General features: G+C 38.5%; 1 protein-coding gene across 1 annotated transcript; it reads right to left on the reverse strand.

The window, feature by feature from the left end:
• Positions 1–4,550: 4,550 nt before the first annotated feature.
• On the reverse strand, positions 4,551–16,558 carry LOC127633141 (legumain-like). The gene is made up of 12 exons (XM_052112023.1): positions 16,484–16,558; positions 16,299–16,396; positions 15,565–15,646; positions 15,319–15,404; positions 15,137–15,212; positions 14,958–15,020; positions 11,944–12,010; positions 11,556–11,674; positions 10,645–10,734; positions 5,348–5,593; positions 5,150–5,217; positions 4,551–4,593 (listed from the first exon to the last, which is right to left on the reverse strand). The coding sequence occupies exons 1-12, from the start codon at positions 16,556–16,558 to the stop codon at positions 4,551–4,553; spliced, it is 1,113 nt and encodes a 370-aa protein (XP_051967983.1).
• Between the last annotated feature and the right edge of the window lie 1,135 nt (positions 16,559–17,693).

The following is a 17,693-nucleotide window of genomic DNA, read 5'->3' on the forward strand; positions in this document are numbered from 1 at the left end:
AAAAAATCATGAATCTGTTAGTCTTGACTGGCAAGGCTACAATTCAAATTTACGCCTCAGACAAACGGTTAAACAGAAAATGCGAGAAGCACCCGATGACGGAGAGAAAACGGCCAGGTGGAGCAGAGAGGGTAAGGACAAAAAAAAAAGAAAGCAATCCAAGAAGAAGCAGCAAAATTACTGACCTGTTCAGGGCTTCAAGTGCAGGTCAGTTTCATCTGTAAATAATTTTTCTTCGTTAACTTAGTATTGAACTGCTAGCAAATGTAAGCGGTAGCGCGCGCCCGTCTAACGTTACATTCGTGGAGAAATCAAAACAAATGAGTGCTCACAGAAGAAATGTACTGAGGTAAAAATTCTAATTGTTATTTTTTTTATTTATAACATATGATTTAGTTTAACATAACACAACTAAGGGAGCTGTTTTGCTGAATATTATCACGATTGAAAATGTTACATTGAATTTATTGTTCAATAAACAAGTAGCGTAGTTAATATTTACAGTTTTTTACGATTGCTATGACAGATTTTTCAATACTTTTAACAATTTTCCAAAACTCTTAACACAGTTAGCACTACATCCGTCTGTGTAAGCTATACTATTAACACATTTCTTGTTGCTTTAACACAAAATACATACAATTAACACAAATTTAAAATGCTTGAACTGCTTTTACACACAAGCTCAAACAAGACCAAAACAATGGATTTTTACTGCCAAATTTACCAATGCTTTAACACTGTATGTCAGAACAGATAACACCATGTTCTAAACCTAACCTTACAGGCTAAAGTCAAGGTAAACATATGTTTATATTGTGAACTGAAACACAAATATATCCCCTGTATTTTATTCTATTGTTAGTGAGAAACAGCTGATTGAATTATGCAAATATGTAAATCTCAGCTGATTCCCATCTAGGAAACAAGTGTAAGGGCAAGGGAGTGGAGTGGGACAAGGGCAAGGGAGAGGAGTGAGGCAAGTGTAAGGGCAAGGGAGAGGAGTGGGGCAAGTGTAAGGGCAAGGGAGTGGAGTGGGACAAGGGCAAGGGAGAGGAGTGAGGCAAGTGTAAGGGCAAGGGAGTGGAGTGGGGCAAGTGTAAGGGCAAGGGAGTGGAGTGGGACAAGGGCAAGGGAGAGGAGTGGGACAAGTGTAAGGGCAAGGGAGAGGAGTGGGACAAGGGAGAGGAGTGGGACAAGGGCAAGGGAGAGGAGTGGGGCAAGTGTAAGGGCAAGGGAGTGGAGTGGGACAAGGGCAAGGGAGAGGAGTGGGACAAGTGTAAGGGCAAGGGAGAGGAGTGGGACAAGGGAGTGGAGTGGGACAAGGGCAAGGGAGAGGAGTGGGGCAAGTGTAAGGGCAAGGGAGTGGAGTGGGACAAGGGCAAGGGAGAGGAGTGAGGCAAGTGTAAGGGCAAGGGAGAGGAGTGGGGCAAGTGTAAGGGCAAGGGAGAGGAGTGGGACAAGGGAGAGGAGTGGGACAAGGGCAAGGGAGAGGAGTGGGGCAAGGGAGAGGAGTGGGACAAGGGCAAGGGAGAGGAGTGGGACAATGTGGCATTCCACCATTCCCGTGCAGTCACAGCATGGTTTGATCCCCATCCTAGGATGATGTCCCTTTTCCTTGCTCCTTACTCCCCTTTCCTCAACCCCATTGAGGAGTTTTTCTCATCCTGGAGATGGAAGGTTTTTGACCATCATCCACAGGACCAAATGTCCCTCCTGGATGCTGCATGCCAAGACATCACAGCTGAACACTGACAGGGGTGGATAAGTCATGCCAAAAGATTCTTCCCACGATGCCTTGCCAGAGAAGATATCAGGTGTGATGTGGATGAGAACTTGTGGCCAAATGCAGAAGACCGGGCAGATTAGAAGATGACTCTTTCTTTTCTTCTTTTTTTATTCTTCTGGTGCTTTTTCTGTTCATATATTTTGTATTTTCACATAATGAATGGCAGCTATATTGCATATTTTTCTTGCAGTAATGTACTTTTGCAAATAGTCTTTATATTATTTGATTTTGAGACATGTTTGCAGTGTTTTGGGAGACATAGTGTATTGTTGCTAGTGTATTATTGTATTTTGAAAACTAGTGTTGGAGTTTAGTTTACAATGTGTGATTTTGAGCATGAAATTAAATGTTTTGCCAATTGTGTGTTGTAGGTGTGTTGGTGCGTTAAGAGTTTAGCAAATTTGTTAAAAGTACTGAAAAAATTGTAATAGCGATTGTAAAAAAAAAAAAAAAAAACTGTATTATTAAGTTACTTACATTTTAGACACAAACCATATTAACTGTTTTTGTTCTATTTCACCGACTAAAATAGTCCCAAAGGAAAGCTACAGCAGTGTTTTGTTATTGAATGATGTTTTTGAACAAATCTTTTGTATAAATGACTCACTAATTAAGACGGTCACTTGCCGCCACCGATTGGCGGTTTAGTTTAATGTTTAAGTATTGCATTTTTTTTATATTCAAACATTTATTTAAAACATCAATCTCATAACATTATTTATTGCAGCTGTAATTGCAGAGCACAGGACGTTATGTGCAGACCCATTTGATATTAGGACTGCTTTACTTCTAGGTTGGTTGTTTATGTTTTTATGTTATGGTCATACTGTGAAATAAATGTAATTTAGGGGGGAAAAAAAACAAGGTTGTCCGTGTTTCTAAATTTCATTTGGGTGCATAGGATGGCCTGGATGGGTGTAGGATTTCCCGGCCTGAAATTGTGTCCCAGTCCGTCCCTGTGTGTGTGTATACATATGTGTGTGTGTGTATACATATATGTGTGTGTGTGTGTGTGTGTGTATATATACGAGTGTGTGTGTGTATGTATGTATTGATGTGTGTGTTTGTGTGTGTATGTATGTATTTGTGTGTGTGTGTGTGTGGCACAGCAGCCCCAACATGCACCAGGGTGCGAGGGCCCGTTCATCGCTGCTTGCAGCTTTAATTGTTCATGTCTTGTTGTAGCGCCCCCTGAGTTAAGTTTGGTTGAGATTGAACATTATATGCCCTCATATATGCTGGTGACTGATTGGTTACATGAATAATGCTGCTTAAGTGATGCTGCCTATTGACAAATGCGTAATTTAAGCAATGGCAATAAGAAGCGTTTAGTCGGGACTGCATACAATCTTTTTAATTTACGAAGATATGAACTGTCTCTTAAACTGTCTCTTAAACTGTCTCTTAAACTGTCTCTGTCTCTTAACTGTGTCTCTTAAACTGTCTCTGTCTCTTAACTGTGTCACTTAAACTGTCTCTTAACTGTCTCTTAACTGTCTCTAAACTGTCTCTGTCTCTTAACTGTCTCTTAACTGTGTCACTTAAACTGTCTCTTAACTGTCTCTTAAACTGTCTCTGTCTCTTAACTGTGTCACTTAAACTGTCACTTAAACTGTCTCTTAAACTGTCTCTTAAACTGTCTCTTAAACTGTCTCTTAAACTGTCTCTTAAACTGTCTCTGTCTCTTAACTGTGTCTCTTAAACTGTCTCTTAAACTGTCTCTTAACTGTCTCTGTCTCTTAACTGTGTCACTTAAACTGTCACTTAAACTGTCACTTAAACTGTCTCTTAACTGTGTCACTTAAACTGTCACTTAAACTGTCACTTAAACTGTCTCTTAACTGTCTCTTAACTGTCTCTGTCTCTTAACTGTGTCTCTTAAACTGTCTCTTAAACTGTCTCTTAACTGTGTCACTTAAACTGTCACTTAAACTGTCTCTTAACTGTCTCTGTCTCTTAACTGTGTCTCTTAAACTGTCTCTTAAACTGTCTCTTAAACTGTCTCTTAACTGTGTCACTTAAACTGTCACTTAACTGTCTCTGTCTCTTAACTGTGTCTCTTAAACTGTCTCTTAAACTGTCTCTTAACTGTCTCTGTCTCTTAACTGTGTCTCTTAAACTGTCTCTTAAACTGTCTCTTAACTGTCTCTTAAACTGTCTCTTAAACTGTCTCTTAACTGTCTCTGTCTCTTAACTGTGTCTCTTAAACTGTCTCTTAAACTGTCTCTTAACTGTCTCTGTCTCTTAACTGTGTCTCTTAAAATGTCTCTTAAACTGTCTCTTAAACTGTGTGCCTTGAATCATCCAGTGACTTGCTCAAGATTGTTCTGGCATACTATACGAATATAGACATATTTGGCTTTTAGATTTCATATTTCTCACATCACACAGTAAAAATGGATTAAGTTTGAAGTTTAGGGTGAAATAAACATAAAACAATGGAACACAGTAATGCAAATATTTTATTAATTTTACACAAATGACATGCATTAAATGACATTACATCATGACTAACATGTTTCCCTACGTGCCACATTACTAGAAGACATTCATTCTAGATAATTCAGATATAGAGTATTTATTATCTTCTGTTGTTTTGAGGATCATTTCTTTTGCTATAATTATATATTATTAATGCTTTATTGTGCATGCTTTTGCATGTGGTTATATTTTGATATTTCTTGTATAAAGCGCTTTGGTCTACATGTGTTGTTTTAAAATGTGCTATAAAAATAACAATTGATTGATTGATTGATTGACTTCAAAAGTGTCTTCTTCTGACCGCTGTTATGGCCTCCATGATTCTGAAACAGAGACAAACTTGCTGTTTGACAATATAAATGACCACAAGCAGAAATAAATAACACAGAAATTAAAATAGTTAAACTTCCTGTTTCAAATCTGAACTTAAGGTGTGTTAATTAGTCAAACAATGCTCTTAAATTCTCACTAATAATAATAATAATAATGACATTTTCTCAAAATCTATAAATTCATACTTTATAAGTATTAATGTAACCGCTTCAGATAATTAACATTTTCCACTTTTAAGATATTATGAAAACACAAATTCTCATTTTCTCTACTGTTCTCCAACTCATGAAATTCAGTATTGCAGCACTGGTGATAATTACACTGATCTGCTGCTCCTCATTTTTAAATCATTTTGGATAAAAGTGTATGTTAAGTTTATAACATATAAATGTTAAATTATTTTATTGTATATATTTTACAATAACCCCCCCATTCTATGGTCAATACTCCTGTTTAAAAATGTTTTGCTCAAAAGTCAGTTTAAAGGCCAGTTCAGATGTCAATATTCATGCCTTTATGTGTAAGTTATATCATGACAACATATACCTGTTCTCCTCAACTCCAGAGCAAATGAGATCAGCCAAGACATGTGTGTGTTGTAGGGCAAAAACAAACTGAAGGAAAGAGAGAGAGACAGCAGATGTACATGAAAGAGTCAAATAAGCTGCATTATATATTAATAGTTGTCATTCTTCTTATAATAAATAATAATAATAAAAAAAATAATAATAATAATAAATTCACCTGCTCATCATGCCAGTCAAAGCAGGATGTCCTGAAATGTTCCATAACAGTTTTGAGCCGCACTAATTTAGCTCTGTCCATAGAAGCGAAATTCTGTTCAGCACGTCTACGTGATGCTGATGCGGATCCGCCTGATGCTGATGCAGATCCGCCTGATATTGATGGAAATCCACCTGATATTGATGGAGATCCTCGTGAACATTGCTGCTGGATGTCCAAAACAACTCTCTCGATTTTACGTTTATTCTGTTGGACATAAAGAGTGCATGTTAAAAAGCATCAAGTAACATCAACATCTTAAAGTCTCCTGTTTCACAACACAAGATATTTATCAAAGGATTCATTATTTGTGTCACTTTTCTTTAAATCACATTTTATTGAATGAACAAATTTAGTATTTTACACAAGGACAAGCCAAAGAAATCACTGTAACATAAAAATATTCTTAACATCTGTTATTTCCTAAATGCATCATAAAATAGAAATGCTTGTTTTAGACTTTTTACTTTCTAAAACACATTAAAACTTGTGAATACTGACATATTTATGCATATTCCAGGAGCTGCACTTACATGCTGAAGCACATCATATTTTCGTTGGTGTTCCTGCTTTCTCATGGGGTCCCGCTCTCTTTGAATTCTGTTTGCTTGAATTCTTAAATGCACATCATGGCTGGCAATGGCATCGTTCACTTGATAAGCTTTCCCCCTTGTGCCAGCAGCCTGGACATTTCCCCAAAACTGGCAGAGGTTTTCCTGACCAGTTTGCTGAAATTATATTTATAGATAATAATGTATTTATTTCAATGCCATGCTAGAAAGTCTGTTAACCATAACTTTAAGATATTTGGTACTACCCAAATCATCAGAAATTTTATCAATTGCACACAAAACACCACAATAGAGCAAGAGGCAGTAATTTCTGGCAAATATTTGTTATTTCTGTAAGCTCAAAATATTAAAATAATTGAAAGATCAACATTGAAATCTCTAGTTAAAAGAACAGAGCAGCAATTAAATATAAAAATACAACACTGTATAAATACAGGGCAATTTACCATGTGCAATAACAAAGTTGATAAAAACTGTTCAAGTAAAAAATAAACAATATTTACACTTTTTAATTTCATGACAAAATTACTTAGTTTAATTGCATAAACTTTAATAAAATAAAATATTTTAATTTAATATATTTAAAGAGTTCACAATTAAATTTGATGGAATTTAATCAATAAATATAAACAGCCTAAGTTTGGAAATGTGACTTCAGCAATTAGACTTAACGTCATTATTCAATGGTGACTGCATCTGTTGAGCAGTTTTTTAACCTTATACAGTTATACTTATACAGAAACAAAAAGAAAAAAAAAAACGTCTTTGTTACTGTTGTAACCTCCATTCCCTGATGGAGGGAACGAGATGTTGTGTCGAATGAAGCGACACTAGGGGACTTTCTTGAAGGCCAATGAGAATTTGGCAGACAGAATTTGCATGTCCCTCCCCCGGACATACGGGTATAAAGGGAGGGAATCATGCATCCGTTCATTCAGCTTTTGCACTGAGGAGCCGAGAATAAGGTTCGGCCATCTCGTAAAGGTATTGGGTGTTGCCCAGCCCACTGCTCTGCAAATGTCTGATAGGGAGGTGCCGTTGACCAGTGCCCATGAGGATGCCACACTTCTTGTCGAGTGTGCTCAACCCTGGGTGCTGTCTGAGTGAATCAAGACGTGCTTGCCCCGAAAGAGCAGGAGAAACCTCAGCTGAAACCTCAGTTGATCCGGCGGCTGCGTGCCCGTTGCACGCGGCGCCCCAACCCTGTTCTGAGGCGTCTGTGGTGACCAGAACCCGTCGGGACACCTGCTGTAGGGGGACTCCTGTCCGCAGAAAACAGAGGTCTGTCTAAGGATGTCTGGTGGCAGAAAGAGGTGATGAACACGCGGTATGTGCCGCGGCACCATGCACATCTCGGGACTCGTGTCTGAAGCCAGTGCTGAAGTGGTCTCATATGCATCAACCCGAGTGGCGTAGCCGCCACTGAGGATGTCATATGCACCAAGAGCATCTGGAACAGCCGCAATGGAACCACTGTGCCTTGTCTGAGCGAACTTAGGCAGTTCAGCACCGGCTGCGTGCACTCGTTTGTAAGGCGTTATGTCGTTGAGACTGAGTCTAAAGGGGGTCGCACACCGAACGAGAAGCGCAGCGCCGCGTCGTGCAGCGCCATGTCTTTAAAATTCGAACACATTATTCTCTATGAGTGTACACACACCGGCGGCGCCATTCGGCGTCTGTCCGCGGCGCCCAGCTACGGCTCAGGACCTTGTTCAAAACCCTGCCGCGCCACAGAGCGCCATTTACATAGTTGTATATTAAATTTACATTTATTTGTCTCAAATCGTCGTTAATGTACATACTGACTTCACCCTGTGCTGCAATATACATTTAGTTTAACATTCCTAATTTAACAGCTTGAATAAAGTCATATTGGAAAAAATATATAACAAACATAGCCCTTTTAAATCTTTCATTTTCCCCTGTTGTGCCATTTTTCAATACTCTACCATACTAACCATACTCTTTAACGTTCAAACATCAGCTATTATTCAATTAACATAAAAATAAATAATACATCAAGTTAAAACTCACCCATCGTGCAACTCTTCTAGACTTCTACCAGGAGTTGATTCAAAATTGAGCTCGCGCGAATAGAATGTGCATGCGCGTCCGGTGTGCGATACCTGTGAGTTGTTCTAGACGTGGCGCTGCGCTGCGCTTCTCGTTCGGTGTGCGACCCCCTTAACTCCATGCTGAGAAAAGAGATGCTCTGAATTCGTTTCCTCATCAACCTAAAGGCCTAGACAGCTGAGGTGCCTGAGCACCTGGTCCCTGTGGGCGGACAGAGACTCTCGAGAGTGAGCTAGAATCAGCCAGTTGTCGAGGAAGTCGAGTATGCGCATACCCACTTCCCTTAGTAGGGCAAGTGTGGCCTCTGTGACCTTCGTGAAGACGCGAGGGGACAGGGACGAGAGGAAGGGGAGGACCTGGTACTAGTACGTCGGGTCGTCGGATGTGAGCTGTAAGAAGGGTCTGTATCAAGGCAAAGTGAGATGTGAAAGTACGTATTCTTCAGCTCTGCCACTGTGAACCAATCTAGATGCTGGACCCATGTTAGAATAAGTTTCCGCGTGAGCACCTTTGAACAGTAATCTGTGTGAAGCCTGGTTCAGAACTTGCAGGTCCAAGATTGGCCACCATACACCGCCTGTCTTGGGTACGATGAAGTGAGGGCCGTAGAAAACTGTCTTCATCTCGGCTGGAGGGACGGCTCTATCGCACCCCTGTGGGCGAGTGTCTGGTGAACTAAATCGCGTCGCCGAGTCGGATGGTCCCAGCCTGCCAGCGCAAAGGGTTGGAAGCATAAGCGACACGTCCAAGCTCAGAGCGGGGGGCACTAAGGGGACGATCACGTATGACGTACCTGGTGGGGCTTTGCAGCGGGGGGAGCAGGTAATATGTCAGGAAGCAAAGTTGCATCCCAAAACAATTGTGTTAAGATAAAAAATTAAAAGCATTTACCTTGCTCCACACACCCAGCTGGGGGTGGGAATGTGACTGAGGAGGATGTCCTATGGAGGCGTCCTCTAGACTCGTCAGAACCGGCCCGCCGGGAGTCTATAGTCGATGGAGGCGAGGCATCCATGGTGCCATGACTGTAGGTGCTCACCACCAGACTGCCGTGAGAACGGCGTGTGGGGGCACCGGTTAGGTGACCAAAGGAGTGAGGGAACTGCTCTCTTTTTTCTGGCAATGTGGGTACCGCGGCCCCTGGAGGGGTGCGGCAAGACGTTTCCCTCCTGGCCCTCCAATATGGGGGATGGAGTGGCCTAGATACAAACTCTGTAACGGCCATCTCGCTCCTTGGTTTTTCAGCTCAGGAACGCTTGGGAGCCTTCTGGGTCCCGGTAGTGGTTCGTGAGATGGGTGTGTCAGCTTCCTGCGGGGAGCTCTATGCTGGGGCTGAGAGCTGGGCCCAGGTTGAAGCGGAGCTGCCGCTTGTTTAGATGCTGCAGGGGGATGCCCTCAGCGAGCAGACGGAGCACGGCTCGCGCTGGAATGGTGGCGAGGCATGATGTAGGACTAGAGCGGCGCACTGACCCCAGGAACCAATTGTCTAGCCGTGAGGGGTGAGGCGGTGATGTAGGGTTCCAGTCCAGGCCCACGTTCACGGCGGCCCAGGCAAGCATATCGGACATCTGCGCATCAGGCTCAGACTGGACGAGCAGACCAGAAGGTGGCAGCCCAGTTGAGTCATCAGCATCAGACACCATTGTGACGCTCTCCGATGCAGCGGCGAAATCATCATCCAGCTCGCGGGGCCTGAGGGAGTAAGCCAATGGCCGTGAGGCGAGCTGGTCTCACCTCGAGCACGAACAGAGGGAAACGAGCATGCTGGTGGGCGGGTGGTTCGTGGGGATTAACACGGCGAAACCGAGCCCGCTGCACTCCCCAAATTGCCTTCATTGCCAACCCAATCCCATTGGAAGGAGGCGTGGCACGGGGGTGGCTGAAGTGGCTTTCTCTTAGAGGAAAGAAAGCCACGACCACAATGGTCGGTTATGCCATGGTTATGTAAGAACTGTGCAAGAGCACAGAGAACATGAACCATTCATAAAATTAATGGCATGAGAGGCAGCTCTTATGACTGTCAGAAGCGGAGAGATATCTGCCGCATCCAGGAACTACACAAAGGCGGAAAGACATCTTTAAAAAGACGCGTCTTTAAAAAGAGATTCAACGCCAATGTGTATACTCTTTTAGAGAAAATATACTCTTTTACAGGTCTATTTGCTCTTTAAGGAAACGCTGTCCCAGGGGCAAAGCTGTACTGCCGTGCAGAGAAGGAGAAAGCCGCTGATATGCGTCATAGATCCAACAGCAAACGCTCTACAGAGGTGAGTGTTACAGTAAGTGATCTCAGAACTGCTCGGCTCTGAAGAAGAAATCTGAATGAACAGATGCTCGATTCCCTCCCTTAATACTCGTATGTCCGGGGGAGGGACATGCAAGTTCTGTCTGCCAAATTCTAATTTACCTTTTCTCAAGTTCAAAGGTAACTGAGGCCTTCAAGAAAGTCCGCTAGTGTCACTTCATTTGACACAGTGTCAAAGTGAGCAACAGACGGGGAACTATTATTTCTGAACAACATAGCATAACATACGCTTTCCATTCAGTGTTGAAGAGGAAAAATGTAAAAGCCAAATGCAGTGTAAAGCAAACAGTTGAACACTATATACATACCATATTCCCATACTTGCAGGGTGTGGATTTTTTTACTTCATTCTTCAGGAATTGAAACTGACTTTCTAAAGTTGTCCATCTTCGGTCATGCTTCCAAAAGAAAGAGTAGAGAAAACAAAATATTGTAAATAAAAAAATTAAATAAATAAATCAACTGTTGCCATATTATGGTATTCACATTTTCACAAGGAAATATTGATTTTAGGGCTGTCGATTCAATGCATTGATGTAGTGTGATTGATTACATATGTAAAGATAATGTGATAAAAATAACACAATTAGTCATGCCTAACAACGACATTTCCATAATAAAAAAACATCTTTCCCCACCATCGGAGTAACTCAAGCTTGAAGTACATGTAACTGTGTTTTTCTAGCCTTTTCAGCAGGGGGCAGTCTGCGAGTCTTAAAAAAAATAAAAATACAAAAGTGCACGAGCAGCGCAGCCACTGAATAAGAGCTTGCTGCACAGGACGTGTTCTTAAAAGCTGAATGAAGCACAACAGAATGCAAGTATCCAGAGACACAATTTTCAAAGTTTTAACTTGAAAACTGTCCATCCAACTCAATTTCATAATGGACTGCCTTTGACTGGTACATTTAGTGATTTGGGAATAAAACAAACAAATTAGTGACATCTAAAGATAATTTTTGTATTATCTAATCAATGCTTTACTTATGTGCCTTAAAAATGCAATTTGTTTAAATCTGAATGATCAGATATGTTGATTTGTTTGTATTTATATTGAATTATCTTTATTTGGGAGCATTTCTTAAATAAATGCACTTTTTTAGATAAAAGTGATTCATTTGATTAATTAATCTGCATGCAATGTAATAAAATATTTTAATTGATCGACAGCCCTGAATAATTGTTAATGCAGGCCACGAAATGTTCAAGTAAAGCCTACCGTCTCAACGTGTTGAAACAGGGAGACTGAGAATAAATCAGCTAAACAGGCATTCCTCCGTTCATCATAGAAACATGCATAAGAGCTTTCTGTTGGTGTACTGGCTGAAATTCCATACACTGCAATAAAATAAGATGTTATTTATTTAAATTAGTTTATGAGGGACTATTGGACAATTCACCAAAAAAAAGAAAAAGAAAATGTCTTAACTTAATGTCTTAAGTCAGTTTAGTTTCTTGCAGCATTTAGGAAAATATTACAATGCATCATTCAGTATAAGCATATTCAGAGCAGTTCACAATTGACTATATGTGTATAAGCAAAAGAAAATAAATCATTATATCAGGTTTACATTCATTATACAGTTTTTATTTTTACAGAAACAAACCATTGCATGATGATGGAAGACCTTGAAGCATTGATCCAGAATAACAGGACTCCATATAAATCACCATCTATAAAAAGAGACATATTTATAATCTAAAGTTTCCTTTTTTATCAGCAGACACAAAAATAAAAAATACAAGTATTTGATACTGCACCAAAAAAATATGATTACATAATCTTAACATGGATTGCTGAATTATAGCGTTTACACTCAAAACAAATAGAGTATGTTGGCTGTCCGCAGAACTGCCGCTCACTGGAGGTTTTTAGTTTTTGGCATCATTCGGAGTAAATTCTAGAGACTTTTATGTGTGAAAATCCCAGAAATACTCAAACCAGCCCATCTGACACCAACAATCATCCATGTGATTATCTAATCAGCCAATCGTGTGGCATCAGTGCAGTGTTATAAAGTCATGCAGATACAATCAGGAGCTTCAATTAATCTTCACATCAACCATCGGAATGGGGAATTTGTTTTATCTCAATGATTTGGAGCGTGGCATGATTGTTGGTGCCAGACGGGCTGGTTTGAGTATATCTGGGATTTTCACGCACAACAGACTCTTATCAGATAACCGCTCTGTATAATTGTGCTGAGAAGAATATAATCTCTGAATGCTGTTCTGAGATGCGGACCTACACAATATTAGGCAGGTGATTTTAATGTTGTGGCTGATCGGTGTATATAACGTGTGTGTATATATATATATATATATATATTAGGGCTGTCGAGTTAACGTGTTAATAACGCGCGATTAATTATACAAAAAATAACGCGTAAAATTATTAACGGATTAATCGCATGCTTGTAGTACCACCTGTATACTCCAGGGGGCAGTAAGTGAAATTTCAGCTGTGTGAGCAACACACAGTTTATACAGTGAAGAAAACAACACAGATATGCGTTACTAAGGGTTCAAATTTGAACTAAGGGATCTCAATATGTGTTTAAAGATTGAGTATTAATCTATATTTAACTTGACACAGTGACCTAAACATTTTATTTTTATGACGCAAAACACCCGAGACGCGACACAAGCATGTCTGACGCAGGTCGTATTTTGGACAGTCCCGAAATTGGAAGCTTTGTCCCACGTCCCGCAAGTCATAAGCAGTGTCCCGCATTTAAATTTTGTCTGTATAATTTTTTATCTTTATTATTTCGGCATCATTTTATTTCATCGTCATTTAATTACAAAATCACTATAATAAAAAGTTAATAAGAAAACACTGAACATGCGCAGCGCAGACTTTTTTTCTTTCTTGCCAGAGCGGGAAACACTGGGGGGAAAAACTGCAACAGAAAAATGGGTCTATCCGGAGCTCCCGAGAAGAAAACGTGTATTTGTTCGTATAATAAAGAATTGGAGAAAATATATACATGGTTAAAACCAGTTTCAGGTGACCCTAAAAAAGGAGAGTGCAGGGTATATAAGGGTATGCCACTGAAGTTTCACGGACAGCTCTGCTGAAGCAGTTCAGTGCCCCAAACATGACAGCTCTGATATCTTTGAGCATTCCTGTCACCAACGTGTTCGTGGAGAGGGTGTTTTCACTGATGCCCGCTGCATGGACAGAGACAAGGAACTGAGCATCTGTGGACCTCATCAAAAGTGAACTCCTGGTGAAAGTGAACTACAGCTACACCTGCCAGGAGTTCTAGAGTCATAATGAACGAGAAGGCCCAACTCGAAGCAGCCAGATCAGACAAAAAAAATTAAATTCAAGATGCACTGAATGAACGCATTTAATCTTTCTAGTCTTTAATAATGGAATTGATGTGCTTATTTGGAAATGTGCTTTTTAACGATTAGATTATTATATTTACATTGAGTAGGTCTGAGCTGTTAAAATGAGTTTGAATCGTAGACCTTATGCCAAACTGAGTGACGTTCACAGCGCCGTCATTAACATTTAACATCACTGCAAAAATACATCTAATATAAAATCAATATTTATTCACCTAGTACAATAATAGTAAGTTATCTCTCCCTCGTGTCCCTGCCCCTCACCTTTTTGGGGAATGTGCCCACGCTGTAGTATTTTGGAGAATTGATTTAAATTCTCTTTGTACCTCCAACAACTCCAAATCATTGAAAACCATTGCACTATGTAATTAATATAATGTTTTGGCATTATTGTAAAATATATCTGTAGTGTTGTGTACTATGTGTACCCCTGACTTGTTTCTAAAAAAAAAATAAAAAATGTCTGACGCAGGTGTAAATTGATGGTCCTTAAACAAGCCCTCATAATAAATCTCTGATTGATAAATTCACTTGTGTAATGGATTGCTGTGAACTGTGTGTCAATGATTGAATTATGATCAATAATATGGTAGTAATCAATACATTGTATTCTAAAGACGCTTTTTGTGTCGTCTTATTAATGATGAACTCTTCTGCTACAAGAATATAATGCATTTTAATTATCTGAATATTTGTTATTTTAATATAATTTTTTAAATATTTAACTATGTATAATTATTTCATCATTATATATTGAATTATTGTTATATGAGGGGCTTTCTCAGCAAATATTTGTATATGCGATTAATCGCGATTAATTAATCGGGAGACCATGTAATTAATTTGATTATTAATTTTTTTTTACAATTTTAATCGATTGACAGCCCTAATATTTATATATATATATATATATATATATATATATATATATATATATATATATATATATATATATATATCATATAATAACAAAAATTCATCAAATTGAATTGAGTTATATTTAATACAATTTTATTATTAATTTAATTTTGTTCAGTTGCCAATTATTATAAAATTAAAGTAAATCTTAAAGGCAAAAAATATATATTTTGTTTTTGTTTTTTGAGTGGTGACCAATGAATGCTTTTTCCCTATGGTCAGTGGTCAATCCACTGTCAATCACTTTCAGTATATGCTGAAAATCTTTACTGAATGTCATTATGTTCATCTTTGACACTGAATCCAAATACAAACTTCATGTGTTGAAATGTGAATAAATACATACTTTTGAAAACTGCTGATTGCTTGACATTTCTGTCACTGTATCAATCAAGTCATGTGCATAAAGCTGAAATTAAAGAAAAAAGATGGTTACTGATGTCTTCTGCTACAAAAACAATAGAGGTGAAAACATTAAAACAACAACAGCATCAACAACAACAACAACAACAACAAAACACTTACTGTGGACTTTGGAAATGCAAACATTCCTGGAGCCCCGTGGTCTGATAGGTAGATCAGAATTGTATCATTTGAGCCACTGAGAGGTGGATTTAAAAAAACAAAAAACATTATTTAACCCTTTATTAACTTGCGTTATTAATGCTTGTGTTATTAACCCTGTATATGTTAATAAGCTTCTCTACCTGTTCAGAACCTTTTTTGGTCCCCTAGTTTTAACAGCCCCAGAATCCCCTCGAAGAACAGCCAAAAAGTTTTCAGCTGAAACATCCTGTGAAGTCAAGAAACATATTTTCCTAGATTATAAAAAATCTGATTATTAAATACAGTAACAGATGCTGTTTATATTCTATATCATTTATTTATTTATTGTTAGGTTATACCATTAAACTTAGTGTACAGGAATAATAAACATATAGGAAGTTATTTACATTTCCAGTGTAGTCCTTCTGAACACCTTGGTAAACATTTGGACCATTAGGCTCATTTATGATGTTCCCTTTCATGGGATTTCTGTAAAAAGTAAAAGATCAAGATTCTTGAGTGTGCATCCTGTTAACAACACTTTACAATATAAAGTGGAACCTATGAGTATGAGACAACATCGTAAATCTGGATTTAATCAGAAATAGTTTGGATTATTTGGTCAAATATTTTAGAGTCTCAATTATACGTAGGGCACTAATAAAATGCAGGACATTTTGGCATTGGTTTAAAGGTCAGATTTCTGTGCATTAAAGCACACAAGATGCTTTTTGGAACGTTCCAAAATAATTCTGGGATAAAATGGATTATGATATGAATTATTGTATAACATTGAGTACCGGTCAGATTTTTGGACCTCACTATATAAACTCCTTACAATGTATCTGGTGATATAATAGGCAGGTCCTGGTGAAAGTTTAACTATTGAATGAACCTGTCAATTACATCATGTGGCGTTAGGCAGGAAAACATGAACCTGCTAGTCAGCTGACCAATGAACAAATCTGAGTGTGCAATGAGAAAGTTCATTGGGTTCATGACATCTGCATTTTTCATTAGAATTCAGATTTTAGAGTTAACTCAACAAACCCACATATGCTCTCTGATTCGCTACTGATTTTATAGAATTGATGAAGCTTATTTAACAGAAAATGACCCGAGTATTCAGTTTATCACTCACTCATGATTGTAAGCGATGTCATCATACATCATCACTACAATCTGCTCATCAGGAATTCCTGATCCGTGTATGATCTGATATGCATGGCAGACGTCCGCCTAGAGAGAAGGAGAGAAACTTTATAGTTCAATCATATTATCCCGTTTAAAAGCCGTTTAGTTTTTAAAAACACTTTTTTGTAATACCTGGTGACGGTAATTATCCCAGTCTTTTGATCCAGCAGCAAGAAGAACCCAGGTTTTGCTTCCTCCGTTCCCCATTTCAAATGGTTAGAGATGTTTGTGTTGAATAAAGAAGCTTTCCAAGTAACTTTTTAAAGTGTGTACACCCCTGTGTCTTTGACTCATGTGACTGAATTGGCTGAGCAGCTTATATCTTAACACACTCTTCCTTTCACTTTCATTTGGACAAAAACTGTCACCATATACAAAAGAGCAGACCATGAAACACGTTATACCTGTATATGTACAGAAAATATCAGAACACATATCTCATGATGCTCATTATGATCAGGGTTGGGGAGTAACAAAATTATGGAATAACATATTTAAAATGCAAAATATAAGTAACTGTATTCCACTACAGTTACATTCAAAATATATTTTAATTACTGAAGAGATTACTTTGCATTTTATTGTCATTTGTTTCATTTATTATTTAGTGCTTTCAGATGGAAAACATTTATACATATAAATGATGTGATTCAAAGTGTGTTTGAACAGCGGTGAAACACTTTCTGATGATGTGTTACATTCATACGAGCAGACAGAGAAGTACGTTTGAAGTAAGTCTGGAGCAGAAGAAATAGAAATAAACCTTGTGTAAATTGTTAGCTTTATGCTAAGCTAAAATGCTATTTATAGCCATTTCACATGCACATGTTACCAGACACCATCATATTTATTATCAAGAAAATTCACGTTAGATCATAATCTCTATTTTCTATTTTTAAAATTCACATTGAATCATAATTTCTATTTTCTAGTAAGACCTTTGATATTAGAACAAAAATCATATTCTTGATAATAATTTTTCTATTGTTTTCCTGTAAAAATATCAAAAAATCCTTAAAACAAGATCAGTTTGATTGATCTTGTTTTAGAAACTAACACTGCATGAGATATTTATGTTTTTCAGAGAATGTATTTTTAACATGTGTATTTTGTTTTCCTGCTCTGACAGAGTTTTTATAGTCAAAACAAGTGAAAAAATCTACTGGTGCTGAAGAAGTCATCCAAAGTATTTAGAGTTCGTTACTGACGTTAATTGTGTTTCTGATGAAACAGAATTGCCGTTGCATTGCTTGAGAACACATCAATCTAGACAAACTAGAAAAAGCTGAAAGGCCCTTGACTGCCCGGGAGGGGGCCCTGGGTTTTAAGGATGCGCAAACCA

The sequence above is a fragment of the Xyrauchen texanus genome, chromosome 40, assembly GCF_025860055.1.
Source record: "Xyrauchen texanus isolate HMW12.3.18 chromosome 40, RBS_HiC_50CHRs, whole genome shotgun sequence".
In the NCBI taxonomy this organism is placed as follows: Eukaryota; Metazoa; Chordata; class Actinopteri; order Cypriniformes; family Catostomidae; genus Xyrauchen; species Xyrauchen texanus.